The sequence below is a fragment of the Cryptotermes secundus genome, unplaced genomic scaffold (genome assembly GCF_002891405.2).
Source record: "Cryptotermes secundus unplaced genomic scaffold, Csec_1.0 scaffold278, whole genome shotgun sequence".
Taxonomy (NCBI): Eukaryota; Metazoa; Arthropoda; class Insecta; order Blattodea; family Kalotermitidae; genus Cryptotermes; species Cryptotermes secundus.
In genome coordinates this window covers 607,997-622,962 of record NW_019731978.1, presented here as the reverse complement: position 1 = coordinate 622,962, position 14,966 = coordinate 607,997, and the positions used below count along the sequence as shown (strand labels likewise).

At 43.5% G+C, this 14,966-nt stretch overlaps 1 protein-coding gene across 1 annotated transcript; it reads left to right on the top strand.

The window, feature by feature from the left end:
• Positions 1-5,529: 5,529 nt before the first annotated feature.
• On the top strand, positions 5,530-14,717 carry LOC111867375. Its single transcript, XM_023857170.2, has 2 exons — positions 5,530-5,871; positions 13,678-14,717. Exons 1-2 carry the CDS (start codon positions 5,612-5,614, stop codon positions 13,916-13,918), a joined length of 501 nt encoding a protein of 166 aa, XP_023712938.1. The 5' UTR covers positions 5,530-5,611; the 3' UTR covers positions 13,919-14,717.
• The last annotated feature ends 249 nt before the right edge of the window (positions 14,718-14,966 follow it).

The following is a 14,966-nucleotide window of genomic DNA, read 5'->3' as shown; positions in this document are numbered from 1 at the left end:
CCAAGGGGTCTGAGTTCGAGTCCTTGTGGGGGCAAATATTTTCAGTTTTCCATGTCGCCCAGACCGACTCTGGGGCCCTCCCAGCCTCGTATCCAATGGGTACTGGGGGCTCTTTCCCAGGGGGTAAAGCGGCCGAAGCGTGAAGCTAACCACTCATCTCCAGCTAGTGTCGAGGTCAAAAAAACGTGATTCCATTCAGCCATTCCGCCATACGTCTTCGTGGCGTAATGCTTCATTAGTTAAGTACAGTGACAACTTTACTATTTTATCGTGATTGCCTGAGGTGTTTGTTAAGTAAACTGCAAATATATAGGACTATAAAATTACTTATAATAGTTTAATAACATCTGAATGCGGATTCTGTGACATGTACCCGTTTCCGTATAATAAGTTGTGCATGGGAAATTGTAGTGACGCTCTCCATACGGTTTGGTACAGAATTAAGGATTCTACGTTGGTGGTTCAAGGTTGACGTGAACATTATTATTATTTTCTGCAAAAAGAATATACATGCCAGACTCGTCAAACTCTTGCTCCTTTTCAAGATATTCCCATTTTGCACTAACATATTTTTACCCCCCACCGTCGTGGCAAGTTACTGATGCCAGCAGCATAGAAGGTTTTATCCTGATTGCACAGCCATTTCAGGTCACCACACTTCAGTTCTTCATCACTTTTAATTTTCCATCCTCCTAGGTTCACATGCGTGAAAGTCACTGGGGACTAAGTCAGGGCTGTAAGGAGGGTGCCTCATGATATCGCCCCCGTAAAATTTTCTGTATGTTGATGAGGGTTTTGGTGCAGTGTCATGACCAGGTCTTGACTGCCGAATCGCTTGGTGCACGTCATTGTGAAGGGAGTTATTGCAATACCGCACGCTGTAATAAGCCTGTTTCCTAAAATCAGCTTCACGGCTTTCAGAAAACTTACTGTACCATACACACTTGCACGTGGCAGGGTCTCCTCCTCATGCTATACATTTAACTTGCGAAGAATTTCTGCTGGTTTTGCTTTCTCTTTCATTAGGAATTTGATATACAGCTCTGTTCTACACTATGTCTTCACAAGGTCGGACGCCATCTTGAACTGGTTCTAATGCGCAGAAGTGGGGCGCATGGCTATGTGCCATGAAGTGAGTGGATTGTTACCATCAGCTGTCCATAAAATATTTCAATTTTTTAGGTGCCTACGTCTTCATAAAACAAATAAAGTCCATGTTAACCTTGAACCACCCTCATGATGAGCCAACACAATAACCGGTCGACACTTCTTAAGTTAAGTAAAAAGTTTCTTGAAAATGGTGTGTTACAGTGTTTAAGGCTTCTTTCGGACTTCGTCCATGGCTTAGAACTTCTATATAAAAACCACCATGTATAGGAAACTGACTCCTTAGGCAGAAATATGTTCTCTGCTGGGATCAGTGGCAGAACTGCCTCTGCTCTGGACCACTTAGAGTAGTGGCTTTTGTATATACAAATTGGAACGATGCCCAGAGCGCAAGAGAACAGCTGTAAGACGACAGTGAAGAGTACTGTGTTCTGAAATGTATCACCGAGTAGTCTGTAAGTTCACCGACGTTTCGGAGGAACATCTTCAGAGTGAAATTCTTCTTGCTGGTTACTTGGCTTACACTTCCGAGTCTGAAGATGAAGACAGTACATCCCTCTGAAAGAGTCGGGGCAGCTCAGTCGGCATAGCGACGGGCTATGTGCTAGGCGACTGGGGTTCGATTCCCGGCAGGGACAGGATTTTTCTCTTCCCCATGCCGTCTAGACCGGCCCTGGGGCCCACCCCGCCTCCTTTCCAGTGGATACCGGCGGCTCTTTCCCTGGGAGTAAAGAGGCCAGAGCTTGAAACTGACCACTCACCTTCATCTAGTGCCGAAGTCAAGAATGGTGGAGCGATATATCCACTTCCGCATAAGTCTTCATTGCGTAATGCTGAAATAATTAAGCACAGGGAAAATGTTACTATCTACGTTCCTCCAAAAGTCAGTTGACTTCTAGCATCATATCACAGAATATGACTTTCTTACAGAGGCAATACATTCCTCAGAAACGTCAGTAAACTTCTATCAGTATACATGACATCAAATCACAGAAGATAGGGCTTTCTGAACCTGAAGATGGAGGCACTATGTTCCTCTGAAACGTTGGTAAACGTCACATGAAAGAACATAGTCATTGTTATGAGAACCTCGAATCCAATCCCTTCAAACAAATTTGATCGAAAGCCGGTAAGCGGTTTGCGAAGTGAAGCAGACAGACAGGACTGCAGGTATACACAGAGGGCTTAAGAAGTTCAGTTAATATTTATAACATTATCACTTCTACATCCACGCACATTTGCCACAGTCATTCGTAGCTGGAGGGTTCAGCCGCGGTGTAGAAGTCTGAGGTCACCGGTAACAAGGTTCACTTTCTTTTCACTTTTCACTCGAAGTTAGGGGGGCAAATTGTGTGCTAGATGTTATTTTGGAAAGCTATGAGAGGAGACATGAATAGCTAAATAGTAAATATGTAGGCCATCATGAAATTTCTATAAGACCTAACTGTGCATCCGCCTGTCAATAAGTAATCCGTGAAGATGGACGATTTCTTTAGGTTTCCTCAACACTGACTTCTTGGATCTGACGCCAAGTAGTCTGGTAGATATTGTGACATGTAGACCTATGGCCAAGTAACAGCTGTGTAAACAGGCGACAGTACAACAGCCGTTGCTAGGGAACAGCTCTATGGACATGTTGCTTTCTCGGTAACGAGAAAACACGCAATAATGGAAGAGACGTTTTCTGTGCGGTCCATGCCGGGGTTATATAATGAGGACTGGTAGTTCGCGTGGAGGCGGAACCCAGTGCCTGAAGTATAACTGGGTCACCCTGTTCCTGGGGGATATAAATACGGGGTCGTGGCCCTCCTGGTTGGGGGAGTCTTAAATCTGAGACAGTAAAATATGGTCATGAGCCCCGCGGAATTCGGACCCGAGAATGACTGCGCTGGCGAGGGCTAGCAGCAATTGTAAACGACAGACCCGTGCTGTGGTCACAGAGGGCGCCCCACATCAACAAATCAGCAACTGTCTGACAGTAATAAAAATCTGGTCTTGGGCCCCAGATGGAGCATGACACCAAGACAGACTGGCCGACTGAGCGTCGGTCATAACATAATTTTGACTTTTTTTCACGACTCTCAGAATCATGTGACAGTAAAATATGGGCGTCGGTCCCGCGGTACTAGGAACCAAGGATGACTGTGTTGGCGAGGACCAGCAGCAATTGTAAACGACAGACCCATCTTCTCGTCTAAGGGGATGTTGCATAAGGACTACGACAGCAAGGGTTCAGTTGAAAAAATCGATTGTCGGGTCTCAAGGTGCTTAGCGCGGTAAACTGCCAGCCGTGAAGTAACTCTGACTCTGGTTCTGACTCTACATGAAGGACGGTTTAGTGTATTAACTTCATGTATAACAGACTGGAGAAGCTGTAATGTTTTGATCATAATTTGGGAGGTGTTTCATTCAACTGAGGCAGAGAAACTGGCTGCACTGAGGTTTCAGCACTTTTTCTGTGTTCCTCCACAAAAATTCCTGTTTAGTACCTCAAATTGTGGCACATCTACTTCCCAGGGCTTCATCTCTGATGGAGAATTTGGCTGAATGCAGAGTAAAGAAACTTTTTTTATATATATTCGTTGGAGCCCTTTCCCAATATCTGTAATATTTTTCCACGCTTGGCCTATTGTTCCACCCTGAAGACTGAGGCAACAGGTCCGTCAGAAACAATGGTAGTCCTGACGGTGTCAAATCCCAGACGACACAATTTATCGTCGGTTAAAGAGGTCTGGTTCCGAAATACATCTGTGGAAGTAGTTCTCGACTGAAGAATTGATTCTCATCAACAGTTAAATGTGGAATACAGCAGTTATGATTGTGGACTAAAACTCGCTCGAAAGTAGTGGAAACTTGGTCAGACTCTGCTTCGGCACCCAAAAGGGGAACATTTGCGTGCTTCGGGTCACAGGTTCCTCTAAACCGTGGAAGTGGGCCATGTTACGTGCTCACTGAAGCTTGCCTACAGAGTACTCACTTTTACTACGTACATGAAGCAATGGATTTCACACTGGCACCCAGCAGACTGTCTTAGCTTTACAGCTCTAGATTAACACAGATTTACCTATTTTGCGTGTTTTTTTTCAGTCCCTCCAGGTAAGTGCCACGATAACACCTCGATTACATCGTGATCGCTTCCTTCCAAATCCTCTACAGTTCATCTGTCATTCTACCATTCTACGTTATATGTGTATAGTCTAGTTACCGAGATCGTCATTATATGAGCCACAAACAAGAAACAAAGGAGACTCCTAGTGGGCTCTTCCATATATAAATAAGCATCTCGTCTAATCTGAGCTAGTACCTTAACATGGTGGGGATTTCTTGGAGAGTTATGCTAGCGGGAGTGTTAGTTCCTAGTAGGGTCACCAGTGCCAGACACATCAGAGACTAGGGGCAAGCGAAAGGTAGCCCCTGGTTCCCCTGGATAGGAGCTGAGCGTGAAGCATTAATTTTACAGCGTTAAACAACACGTGTCAAGAAACCTAACGATAGAGGTCGGGCGATAAATTCTGTGAAAAGACTAGGGAAATTTATAAGAACTGTAAGTTGCACTATGCCACCTACAATATATTTGCTTTATTTAGGTCAGGGGTACTGAAGTCACATATTGGGAGATGTAAGGGAAGGGTAAATTCATCCTTGGGCTTAACTAATTAAGCATCACGCCGTGAAGACGTATGGGGGAGTAGAGGTATAGTTGCATCATTCTTATCCTCGGCGCTAGATGGAGGTGAGTGGTCAGCTTGACGCCCAAGATGCTTTACCCTCGATACCCATTAGATAGGAGGCTGGGTGGACCCCAGGACAGGTTTGGACGACGTGGAGAGGAGAAAAATCTCACCTTTAACGGGACTTGAACTCCGACCCCTCGGGCGTCAAGCCCGTAACCAGTCGCTATACCGACTGCGCCCTCCTGGCTCACCCTCATGTGAGGACAGCGTAAATTCTAAATACAAGCGAGTGATGATAGTAATGAGCACTGTGGTTGGAAGGATGGTGATGTCTCCACAGTGTCTCGATAAATCGAGTAAAACAGGATGTGTCGGTGGCACGCGGTAGCGAAGTCGGTTGAGGCACTATGCTACAAGCCGGAAGGTCGCGGGATCGAATTCCGATGAGGTGGATTTTTTAAATTTGCCTAATCCTTCCAGCCCCACTATGGTCCTGCGGTCGACTCAGCCTCTAATCGAAATCAGTACCAGGAATCTTTCTGGGGATAAAGGACGGGCGCGCAGGGCTGACAACCTTGCCATCTATGAGCCGATTGTCTATAAAATGTGGGCCTCAACGTCTCACAACCCTATGGGCCTTCACGGCCTGTTACAGGGATAGCTTCACTTTTACTTTTTTTACAACAGGATGTGTTTGGCATTGACATTCGATTCCCACTCTGAGGGCACAACAAATTATGGTTTCTGTTTCAGACGCTGGTGATTCCTACGAAGATTACGAACCTTACGCCGAAGATTCTACGGCCCTTTATTCGGATGATTCGACAGCCATGACGAGCAGCGGGAGCTATGGCAGAGGGGTTTACAACCCGCGGGTCGAATGCCAGCTGTACTCACCCTCCATGATGTTACGACGGGCACCTTGTCACCCTTCCGAACAGTCTCTTGTTTATGTGTACGAAACAGGATCCAGGAGAAGGAAGATGGCTCTACCTAAGGGAAACCTCGGAACGCGGAGCGCCCCAGTGCCCTCTGCGACTCTTTTTCGGAGACACAGCACCAACAGCCATTACCTGAGCAACGACCAGAGGTGACAACCTGCTTTACTTGCACCTGAGGTCCTTATATTGTCAGTTTCCTCACAATACCAACACAGGCAAACACTCTGAAACCCGGGGATTCATAGGTCAGCACCACACGAGTTAGTTTGCCAGACGGCCACTTCTTCCCTTCGGCGCTAGGTGTCTAGGCTCATCGTTGTTTATTTATCCCGGCCGGTAGTGGAATGGATACTAGCGTTTTGCTTTGTACAGTAAACCCTCGCTAATTCGGATGAACTGGGGGGCATCCAGATTAGTGAAGCAAAAGGTAGCACTAAAAGATAGAAAAGAAACTTGGAACGCAAAGAAATGGAATATTCAATGATATAAATAGTACTGATGAAAATAAATAACAAAATATTACTGTAAAACCTTTATTTAAAAAATATAAAAACAATACATTTATTCATAGATAGAAGACTCAGAAGTTGTACTTGTTCTTGATCGTAATAGTGGAGGTTTGAAGAAACTGTTAAGTTTTGTCTGAACAGAGAAGTGACTCATCTGCGTTCCTAAATGCCGTAAGTCTTTTAATGTCTGTACTCCACTGTGAAGAGCATTTTCCATTTTTATTATTTCGATCCGGATTAACTATTAACTGGATTAGTAAGGGTTTACTATACCTTCTTGGGGCCGCGCCATAGCTCAAGCAGTTAGTCGCTGGCTTCCCACCGCGGCGGCCCGGGTTCGATCCCGGGGTCTGGTCAAGTGGGATTTGTGGTGGACAAAGTGGGGCTGGGGCAGGTTTTCTCCGAGTACTTCGGTTTCCCCTACCAATCTTCATTCCACCAATTGCTCCACAATCACCCTCACATGTCATCTGGGGCTGGTACAATAGGCCAGAAGTGGCCGCATTACAAGGGATTTAGTCCAACCCCACTAGCAATAAAAAAATAATACTATAACTTCATTGTTTCTTACCCCTAAATTTGGATTATTTGTGTGTTTAGTACCTACCTATTGCCCACCCGTGGTTCTGAAAATTCTCTACTCCCATATGACCCTCAGGGTGCCGGATGTGACAGATCCGAAATGAGGCAAAGATGCCTCACTAAAGTCACTGCAGTGCGCTCAGGGGTCGGGTAACCTACCTACTCGCGGGTCTCATTAAGAAGTACATTTTTTTCAATACAACGGTAAGAGCAAAAGGGCAAGTTGACGTTACCGCTGCGCTTAGTTAATTAAGAACCATGTCATAGAGACCTATGGGGGAGTTGAGCCATAGCCTCGTCATTCTTGACCTCTGCACTAAATAGAAGTGGTCAGCTTCATGCCCCAGCCGCTTTACCCTAGCGAAGAAACCTGCAATAGGAGACTTGCTGGGCCCCAGCATCGATCTGGACGTTATGGAGGAAAGAAAAATATTTGCCCCTGCCGGGAATGGAACTCAAATTCCTCGGTCGTCCAGCCCGTAGTGTAATCACTATACCGACTGAGAAATTCTGGCTCAACGATAGAAATATTGTGACATGTAGACGCATTACCGAGAAACAGCTGTGTAAACAGGCGACAGTACAAGAGCTGTTGCTAGATAACAGTTCTGTGGACACGTTATTTCCATGGCAACGAGAGAACACGCCAGCCCTAAGGTAACTGTGACTTTGGCTTTGAGTTGTGAATGGAGTCGGTTGAGATTTGCACTTGTGAGAAGTGAGAAACTGGTATATGAGGCCGGAACAGTTCGGGAGCCCAAAGGAGGGGAAAACTTCCGCTTTTGGAAGGCGCTACTGAGCAACGGCGAATAAAGGCTGAGAAAGCTTTATGTGTGCTGTAGTTGCAGTGACCTTCGGAGTGTGTCGGACTGTCGCAATTATATGTAGTTACGAGCGTAAGTGTCCAATAAATCCGATTACCAATCCAGATCCTGTCTATAGTCACTCAGTCACGTGACAGTATATATCCTGAAGTGATCAGATATGTTAAGCACGCTCACATATGAAAAACAGTCGTACCCCGGTGGAAGAATGTATGTAGCATGGCGAAAGACAACAATTGTCGGTAACACAGAGAAGTTGTCGGTTACGTCACTGAATGTACGTCACCGAAACACGGGCCACGTTTCACGATAATTTCATGGTAAACTGCACGATGTTCCTTTATTCGCCGCGCAAGAAATTACGTATAATAATGGTATTTCTGTCTGAGAAGCGGTCATGGTTACTTTTGCGCATCTGGTTGAACAGTTAAGTTATTAAAATGAGTGAAAGCTGTTGGCCCAACCGATGGGGAGATGTCACAAGGAAGTAGGAAGCAAAACACTGACTGCATTCCTACGGTATAATTCGTCCAATTTCTCCTTGAAGAAGAAAACACTAATGAAGGGTAATAAATCGGCGACTCAGTGGCGCAGAACGTTAGTAAATTTCGTATTACTTAACTTCATTTTTTACCGCATAACAGCGCCACTTATGATCCACTTTACTTTCATCTCCGTCTTTCATTCTCTGATATTTCGCCGTTGCTTTCTTTCGTTCTGCTTTTCATGCAGAGCAAAATATAACTAATTTGTTTGATGCAAAATGGGTATAACCAAAACGAGAAAATAACGCGTTTGTTTCTAGCAAACCGGCAATTTAGTACAAGTTATACCGTGTCCAAAGAGACACTGTTCAGGTTTCTGAAACAATATTTTCTTACCTGTTACATATATTAAAATTACATACCGAAATGAAGTTTAATTCATAGTTTCTGTCGGCGAATTTCCTCCACGTGTCGACTACCACCGGTGTAGCGAATAGACTGCGAAGAGAGGATTGAGGCTCGATTCCTGGCAGGGGCTTTCACAGCGTCGAGACGGTCGAGACCGACATTGGGGCCCACCCAGTCTCGTATCCAATGGGCATCGGGGTCTTCCTTCGGTGGGTGAAGCGGCGGGGTGTGTCCAGGATTCTGTCACAGAGTCCATTACAAATCATGCTCCTGTAATGAGACGCTGTCTCATCCTCATGAAATAATTCAGCCTCGTCTTTTCAACTGCGCAGAAGCGAGTGTGCCTAGTAAATAAAGTCAAAGCTGTTCCTGTGCTTATTTGTTTAAGCACTGTGCCATGAAGGCATATGGGGGGGTATAGGTATAGCTGTATCGTTCTTGACCTCGGCACTAGATGAGGCTAGGGATCAGCTTCACGCCTCGGCCGCTTTACCCTTTGTGGATAGAGTCCCCGGTATCCATTGGATAGGAGGATGTATATCGTATCTGTAATGAGAGGGGCTTCAGCAAGTTAAATATTCTGTGCTAAGTCGTAGCATGTACTTCCCCTTATACAAGTGAACTTGTCTAAGCACCTTGGAAACGAAATCGATTGCTGCTCGGGAGCCCACTGTTGTAAAATCCATCCGATCGGTATGTCGAGTTTCGACAAAATCGACATTTCAAATTTGGGCCCCTCGTGCGCATACTTTCGTGTTCCTGAAGATACCGCATATTCAGCTTAATTAAGGGTGACAGTCTGCACAAATTACTGAAACTGAATCGAAATATTTGGAACCTTTTACGAAAAAGTCGCTTTTTTTTCTGGGGCCCATTTGAAGGGACTCAATTTTTATAACTACAATATTCATATTCACAGGGCACTGGCCTATTATTGAGAAACTCTTAAATATCGAATATAAATAAGATTCGTCCAACCGCTCGGGTGCTAGCCAGAGGCATGCATCCATCCATAAATAAATACATACATACGCTTCCATACATACTCACACACACACACACACACACACAGAGTCGGCATTCCGGAAAAGACTTTGTATTCACGGCCCTAAAAAATAGAAGTCCATCATATCTGAAGATGGAATTCTTCATGACCACGGCACCTTCTCATATGTACTACGTACGTTGTATATGGTAAAACAAAATGTTCTCTGACTTTGTTATGAAGCAGACCGCGTCACTTTAACTTAGTTTCACTTTCAATTTTTATCACATTACTTGGCATTTGGTACAGGCTTTCTGAGTTAACTCTTCATCTCGGTGAATTTTTAGTCTACTATCCTTATTTAGAAAAAGTTAAAGTAGGCTTATGAGATCGCCATGCTGTCTGCGTGTCTGTGTATTCCTTCATATAAACTTTCGAATGCCTGAACCAATCTTTATGAAACTTGGTATCATGGCATCTGAACCCACCTCAACGGCGTTCTCCATAAATCCCTCCCATAGGTCTGTGTGTCTGTATGCGTATCACCCTATAGTTGCTAGGCAACGGCTCTGCAAAGTCGTTCCTGAGGCGAGGAACACACACACAATAATAGAATAATTGCTGGACTCGTTTTGTAGACGGTCCGTGTCGTACCAAAGGAAATTAGGCGATTAGACCTTCCTCGAACTTCTTGAAAGCTCACTTTTCTTATTTTGAAAAAAAAAAAAAAGTAGCTTATGAAGTTTGTCCTTAACATGCGTACTAGCTAAGAAATGCACTATTTTAAAGACCTCATCCTGATGTTCTACACCATGGGTGGCCAAACCTACTAGACATCGGAGCCGAATACGATAATTTTCAGAAGTTCGGCAGCTGGAAACAGACATGGATTGGATGGCGCAGGTGTTTGGGTTTATTTCTCCTCGTGGAATTATTCTATTTACCTTTGAAGCCCAGTGTATCACCTGCTTCAATATATTAAAACTCTTCATTCTGCTCACAGAGTGTATCTGTGTGTTCCTCGTGGTTCTCACAGTAAACAGCGACTGTTCTCATAAACAGCGTTAACTAGTTGGGGTTTGTAGCGGAGACGTGTTATCTTCTGTGACGTACGAAAATGAATTTTATACCCCATACAGAGCTATGCTCCAAATGTAGCATTTCACTAGTTTCTTCCTCAAATTTAAGTCCAATTTGCTGGTAAAAAGATTCTTCTTCTTGCTAAATGCAGCTTTGCCATGGCAATCCTGGATTTAATTTCACTAGTACACCTTCCATCATCTGTTAACAAGCTACCCAAATATTTAAAACATTTCACATTCTCCAGTTGTTTTTGGTCTATCTTTATTGTAACTGGGGTTGGTTGTCTCGAAATTTTCATTACTTTTGTTTTTTCCACATTCATTTCCATGCCATAGCACCTTATATTTTACGTACTTAGAAAAAATCCAGTTTTAAATACCCGCGTGTAGGCGGGTTCGAATACCTCCACCGTAACCCTAGGAGTCGTAGGAGGCGATGAAAAGGGAACCCAGTGCCCGGGGGTATAATTAGGTCACCCTGGCGCTCCCTGGGGATTCCAGAACCTGAGACAGTAAAATAGGAGTTCCACGGGATTTGGCTCCACAATGACTGCGCTGGCGAGGACTAGTAGCAGTTGTAAACAGCAAATCCATAATCAGAGAAGGAGCCCCACATCAACAAACCTGTATCTGTCTGACAGTAATAAAAACCTGGTCTTGGGTCCCAGAGAGGTGCTTGACACTAAGACAGGCTGGCCAACTGACCGTTAGTCATAATAAAACTTGGACTTTGACAGTCTTTAAATAGTTAAGTACTTGCTTACTTATGGAGCTGAGCCCTTCTTGAGGAGAAGCCAAATATACAGCTACTCAAGAATTTCCCATCGTTTTATGGAACCTGAAGGTTCATTACTGTGTTCACAAGAGCCCTCCACTGGTCCGTATCCTGTGTCAGATCAATCCAATCCATACCATCCCATCCTATCTCTCTAATATCCATTTTAATATTGTTCAGCCACCTACTCCTTGGTCTTCCCAGTGGTCTCCTCCCTTCTGGCTTCCCCATCAATATTCTATATTCACCTCATCCTCCTTGACTTGATCATTCTAATTATATGTACTTGGAGAAGAGTACAAGTTATGAAGCTCCTCATTAAATGGTTAAATACAGTTGCAAAAAAGGGTGGGGGCAGAAGAGCTAATGCACTTTCCAAGAGCTGCATGCGACTCTCGCGCCAGAATCTGGCCACTTATGTACCAGACGCTCTGAAATATACGAGTACATTCACAACCCATCTGGTCTCTGAGTATGATCTAACCTTGCAGCCACTTCCTAGTCTATTCATACTTCCTACCACACAAGATTTGACGTTCTTGTGATGTCGTCTATGAATGTTACTGTCTTCTGTAATGTGACACAGAACAGTGACTCTTCTATCCTAAAAATGGAAGCAGAAGATTCCTTTGAAACGTTGGTAATGGTCTACCAGATTACACTGTGTCACATCCTAGAACACAGAAGTCTTTATATCCTAGAAGTTTAAAAATTAGAGTTACATCCTTCTAGCACCAAACTTATTGAATCTGTTTTGCTTGGGATATTTGTACAATCTGGCTATCTACAGTGGTAAGAATTCTATGCTTCATGCTTCCGTGGCTGCTTGTGGGGAATGAACATATTTCTGCAGCTAATTTTAGAGTTGTACATTTCACTGCATTCTTAACGAAACTTGAGTAGAAAGGTGTAGCTGCTGTTGCAAAAAGCAGACTTCTGGGAAATAAGATCCTTGACTTTAAAATTAAACAAGGATTTCCTTGTAATTGATTTTATGGCAATAAATCAACCAGAAAATTAATGTATTGTAGCGTGTAGCACCATTGCTATGCAATGATCGTGAGATGGGCAGATATGCCAGACCCGCTCCTGGGTAATGTCTCGGTAAACACGATCCCACTGCTAGGCAGCAGATTCTTAACAAAGCAACACTTGGACTTTAACAATGGAAATATGTGTTTCCTATATGGTTGGTGCCAAGAGGTTATAAGCAAGGGACAATGTACGTAGTTCAGAGTTAGTTCTGAGATGGTGTTCAGCCAGGAATGGCATGAGTGTAGAAGTTGAAGAATCTCCACTGTTAGAAGCCGTTGCCAGGGAAAGGCTGGTGAAGACACAGCAGGCTGGAAAATCTTAGTGGGTGCTGTGGTGGTTAATAAATTGTGGAGATCAGTGGTGGTGCTGTAATTGCTTGTAGTTCTGAGTTGTTTGAATAAGTGGTCAATAATTCCATTCATCAATCCAATCACTGTTTATATTCATACACTGTAACATGAGACAATTTAAGCAAATTATTATGTTTCCTTTGAGCCAAATGCATAATATTACTGGATAATATTGAAGCCAAACATGTCCATCCACATGTTGGGTATTATGGACTGGATTGATTTGGCTCAGGATAGGGATCTTTGGAGTACGCTTATGAACATGGTAATGAACCTTCAGGTTCCATAATATGATGGGAAATTCTTGAGTAGCAGCACGATTGGTGGCTTCTCAAGACTGGCTCAGCACCATTGAGTTAGTTAGTTAGTTATGAGATATAATCACTGTGGTTTGATCCACAGCAGCAGTAGTTGGGGGTTCCTCTTCATCATAATATCCAGAATGGCTCCATGAAATGACAAAGACAGCTGGAGCATGATATTAATAACTATACTAGCGTAGTCGGTTAATAACTGGCTATGGACTGAATGACTAAGGTGTTGGAGTTTGAGTTTCGGTAGGGCCAAAAATTTTCTCTTCTCCACATTGTCCAAACAGGCTCTGAGGCCCACCCAGCCTCCAATTCAATGGGTACCATCGGCTCTTTCCCTAGGGGTAAAGCGGCTGGGGCTTGAAGCTGGCCACTCATCTCCAACTAGTGCAGAGGTCAAAAGAATGTGGATTTATACATCCACTCTCCTGTACACCTTCATGGCATAGTGTTTATTTAGGCACAGGGACAACTTTACCTTTACCTTTCTCTCTAGTGGTAAGGATGAGAAGGCATGAATCTTTACCTCATTCCCCCCCCCACAGTCCATAGTAGTGTTTTACTTAGACACTAGCTTCTACTAAATATTACCATTTTATCTGTTTCTAGATCACGAAGAGTGATGCATGGGCAACTGAGTACTGACTGTTACCCCAGCGAGATGATTGATATAGATCCGCCTTACATGACGACATCTTATGATGATTTGCACCATCCTTACTACGACATATACTGCTCCAAGCCTGTACCAGTCACACCTCATCACTTTGGGCTCAGCAAGTATGGTCATCTCAAGATAGATTATTCCCTCAGTTGGAATTCTCTTGACAGATACATCGCCACAGACTGATTACAGAGACTGTAATTGAGTCCCATTTAACACATTTAAGGGTAGGTTAACAAGATAATATTTTGGTGTCACATCCATTCCAAGAAATGGGACTCTTAAGATGAAGTACATCTTTTCAAATCCTACCTCATGTAAGCTTCAATAATACCTTAAAGAACATGAATGCTTGTCACACTGACAAACTGTTATACTTATTAGATCTGAGGTTCTCACAGCATAGACTATGAAGATGATTATCTGTTAGGATTTGACACTGTGTAATCTGGAAAAGTTCAACAATGTTTCAGAGGACTGTACTGCCCCTACCTTCAGAGCTTAATATATGTTCATTGCTTGCTAAGCATATTTTGGACCTTGAAGATGGAGGTAGTGTATTGTTTAAAATATTTCTGAACTACATGGCATCACATCCCAATGGTGGTACTCTTCAAACACTTACCTTGTTCTCTGAGTTCCTTTACAGGTAATTTAAATTGAAACAGCATCAGGAATGTAAATAGGTATCCTTAAATTTTTGTATATTCCTGTACCTTTCCTGATGATTTTTCAATAAAGTTGAAGGTTTCATTAACCTCATCACTGCCAAACATAGTATCCTTGAAGTGTAAGTAGGGTGTTGGTGATGCCAAACGCCCCCAGTATATTCTTTAATAACCTGCTTAACTCTGTTCTTCATTCCAGCATCAAGCTAACACCACAAGCTTTAGGAACGTTCAATTGTTGTGTAAGAATCAAAGATCTTAAATTGTAGAGCTTGACATTTCATGTGTATTTTTAATATAATAAGTAAGTTTAAATATTCTCAAGAAAATTATTGATTTGGATTAGAATTATTACACTGTCATATCCTTATCATTAACTAGAACTGTTAAAACCTTTCACCATAGAGCATCGAGATTCTAAATGGTTCTGACAATGGTGCATAACACTCAGAATTACTCAGTTTTTGCATTCTGTCCAGCATCTGGTGTTCTAAAAACTAGAGAACACACCCTCCTCAGGTGAGGGGGAGACGCCTACTCAAAGGACCCAACAGAGTGTCTTCCCC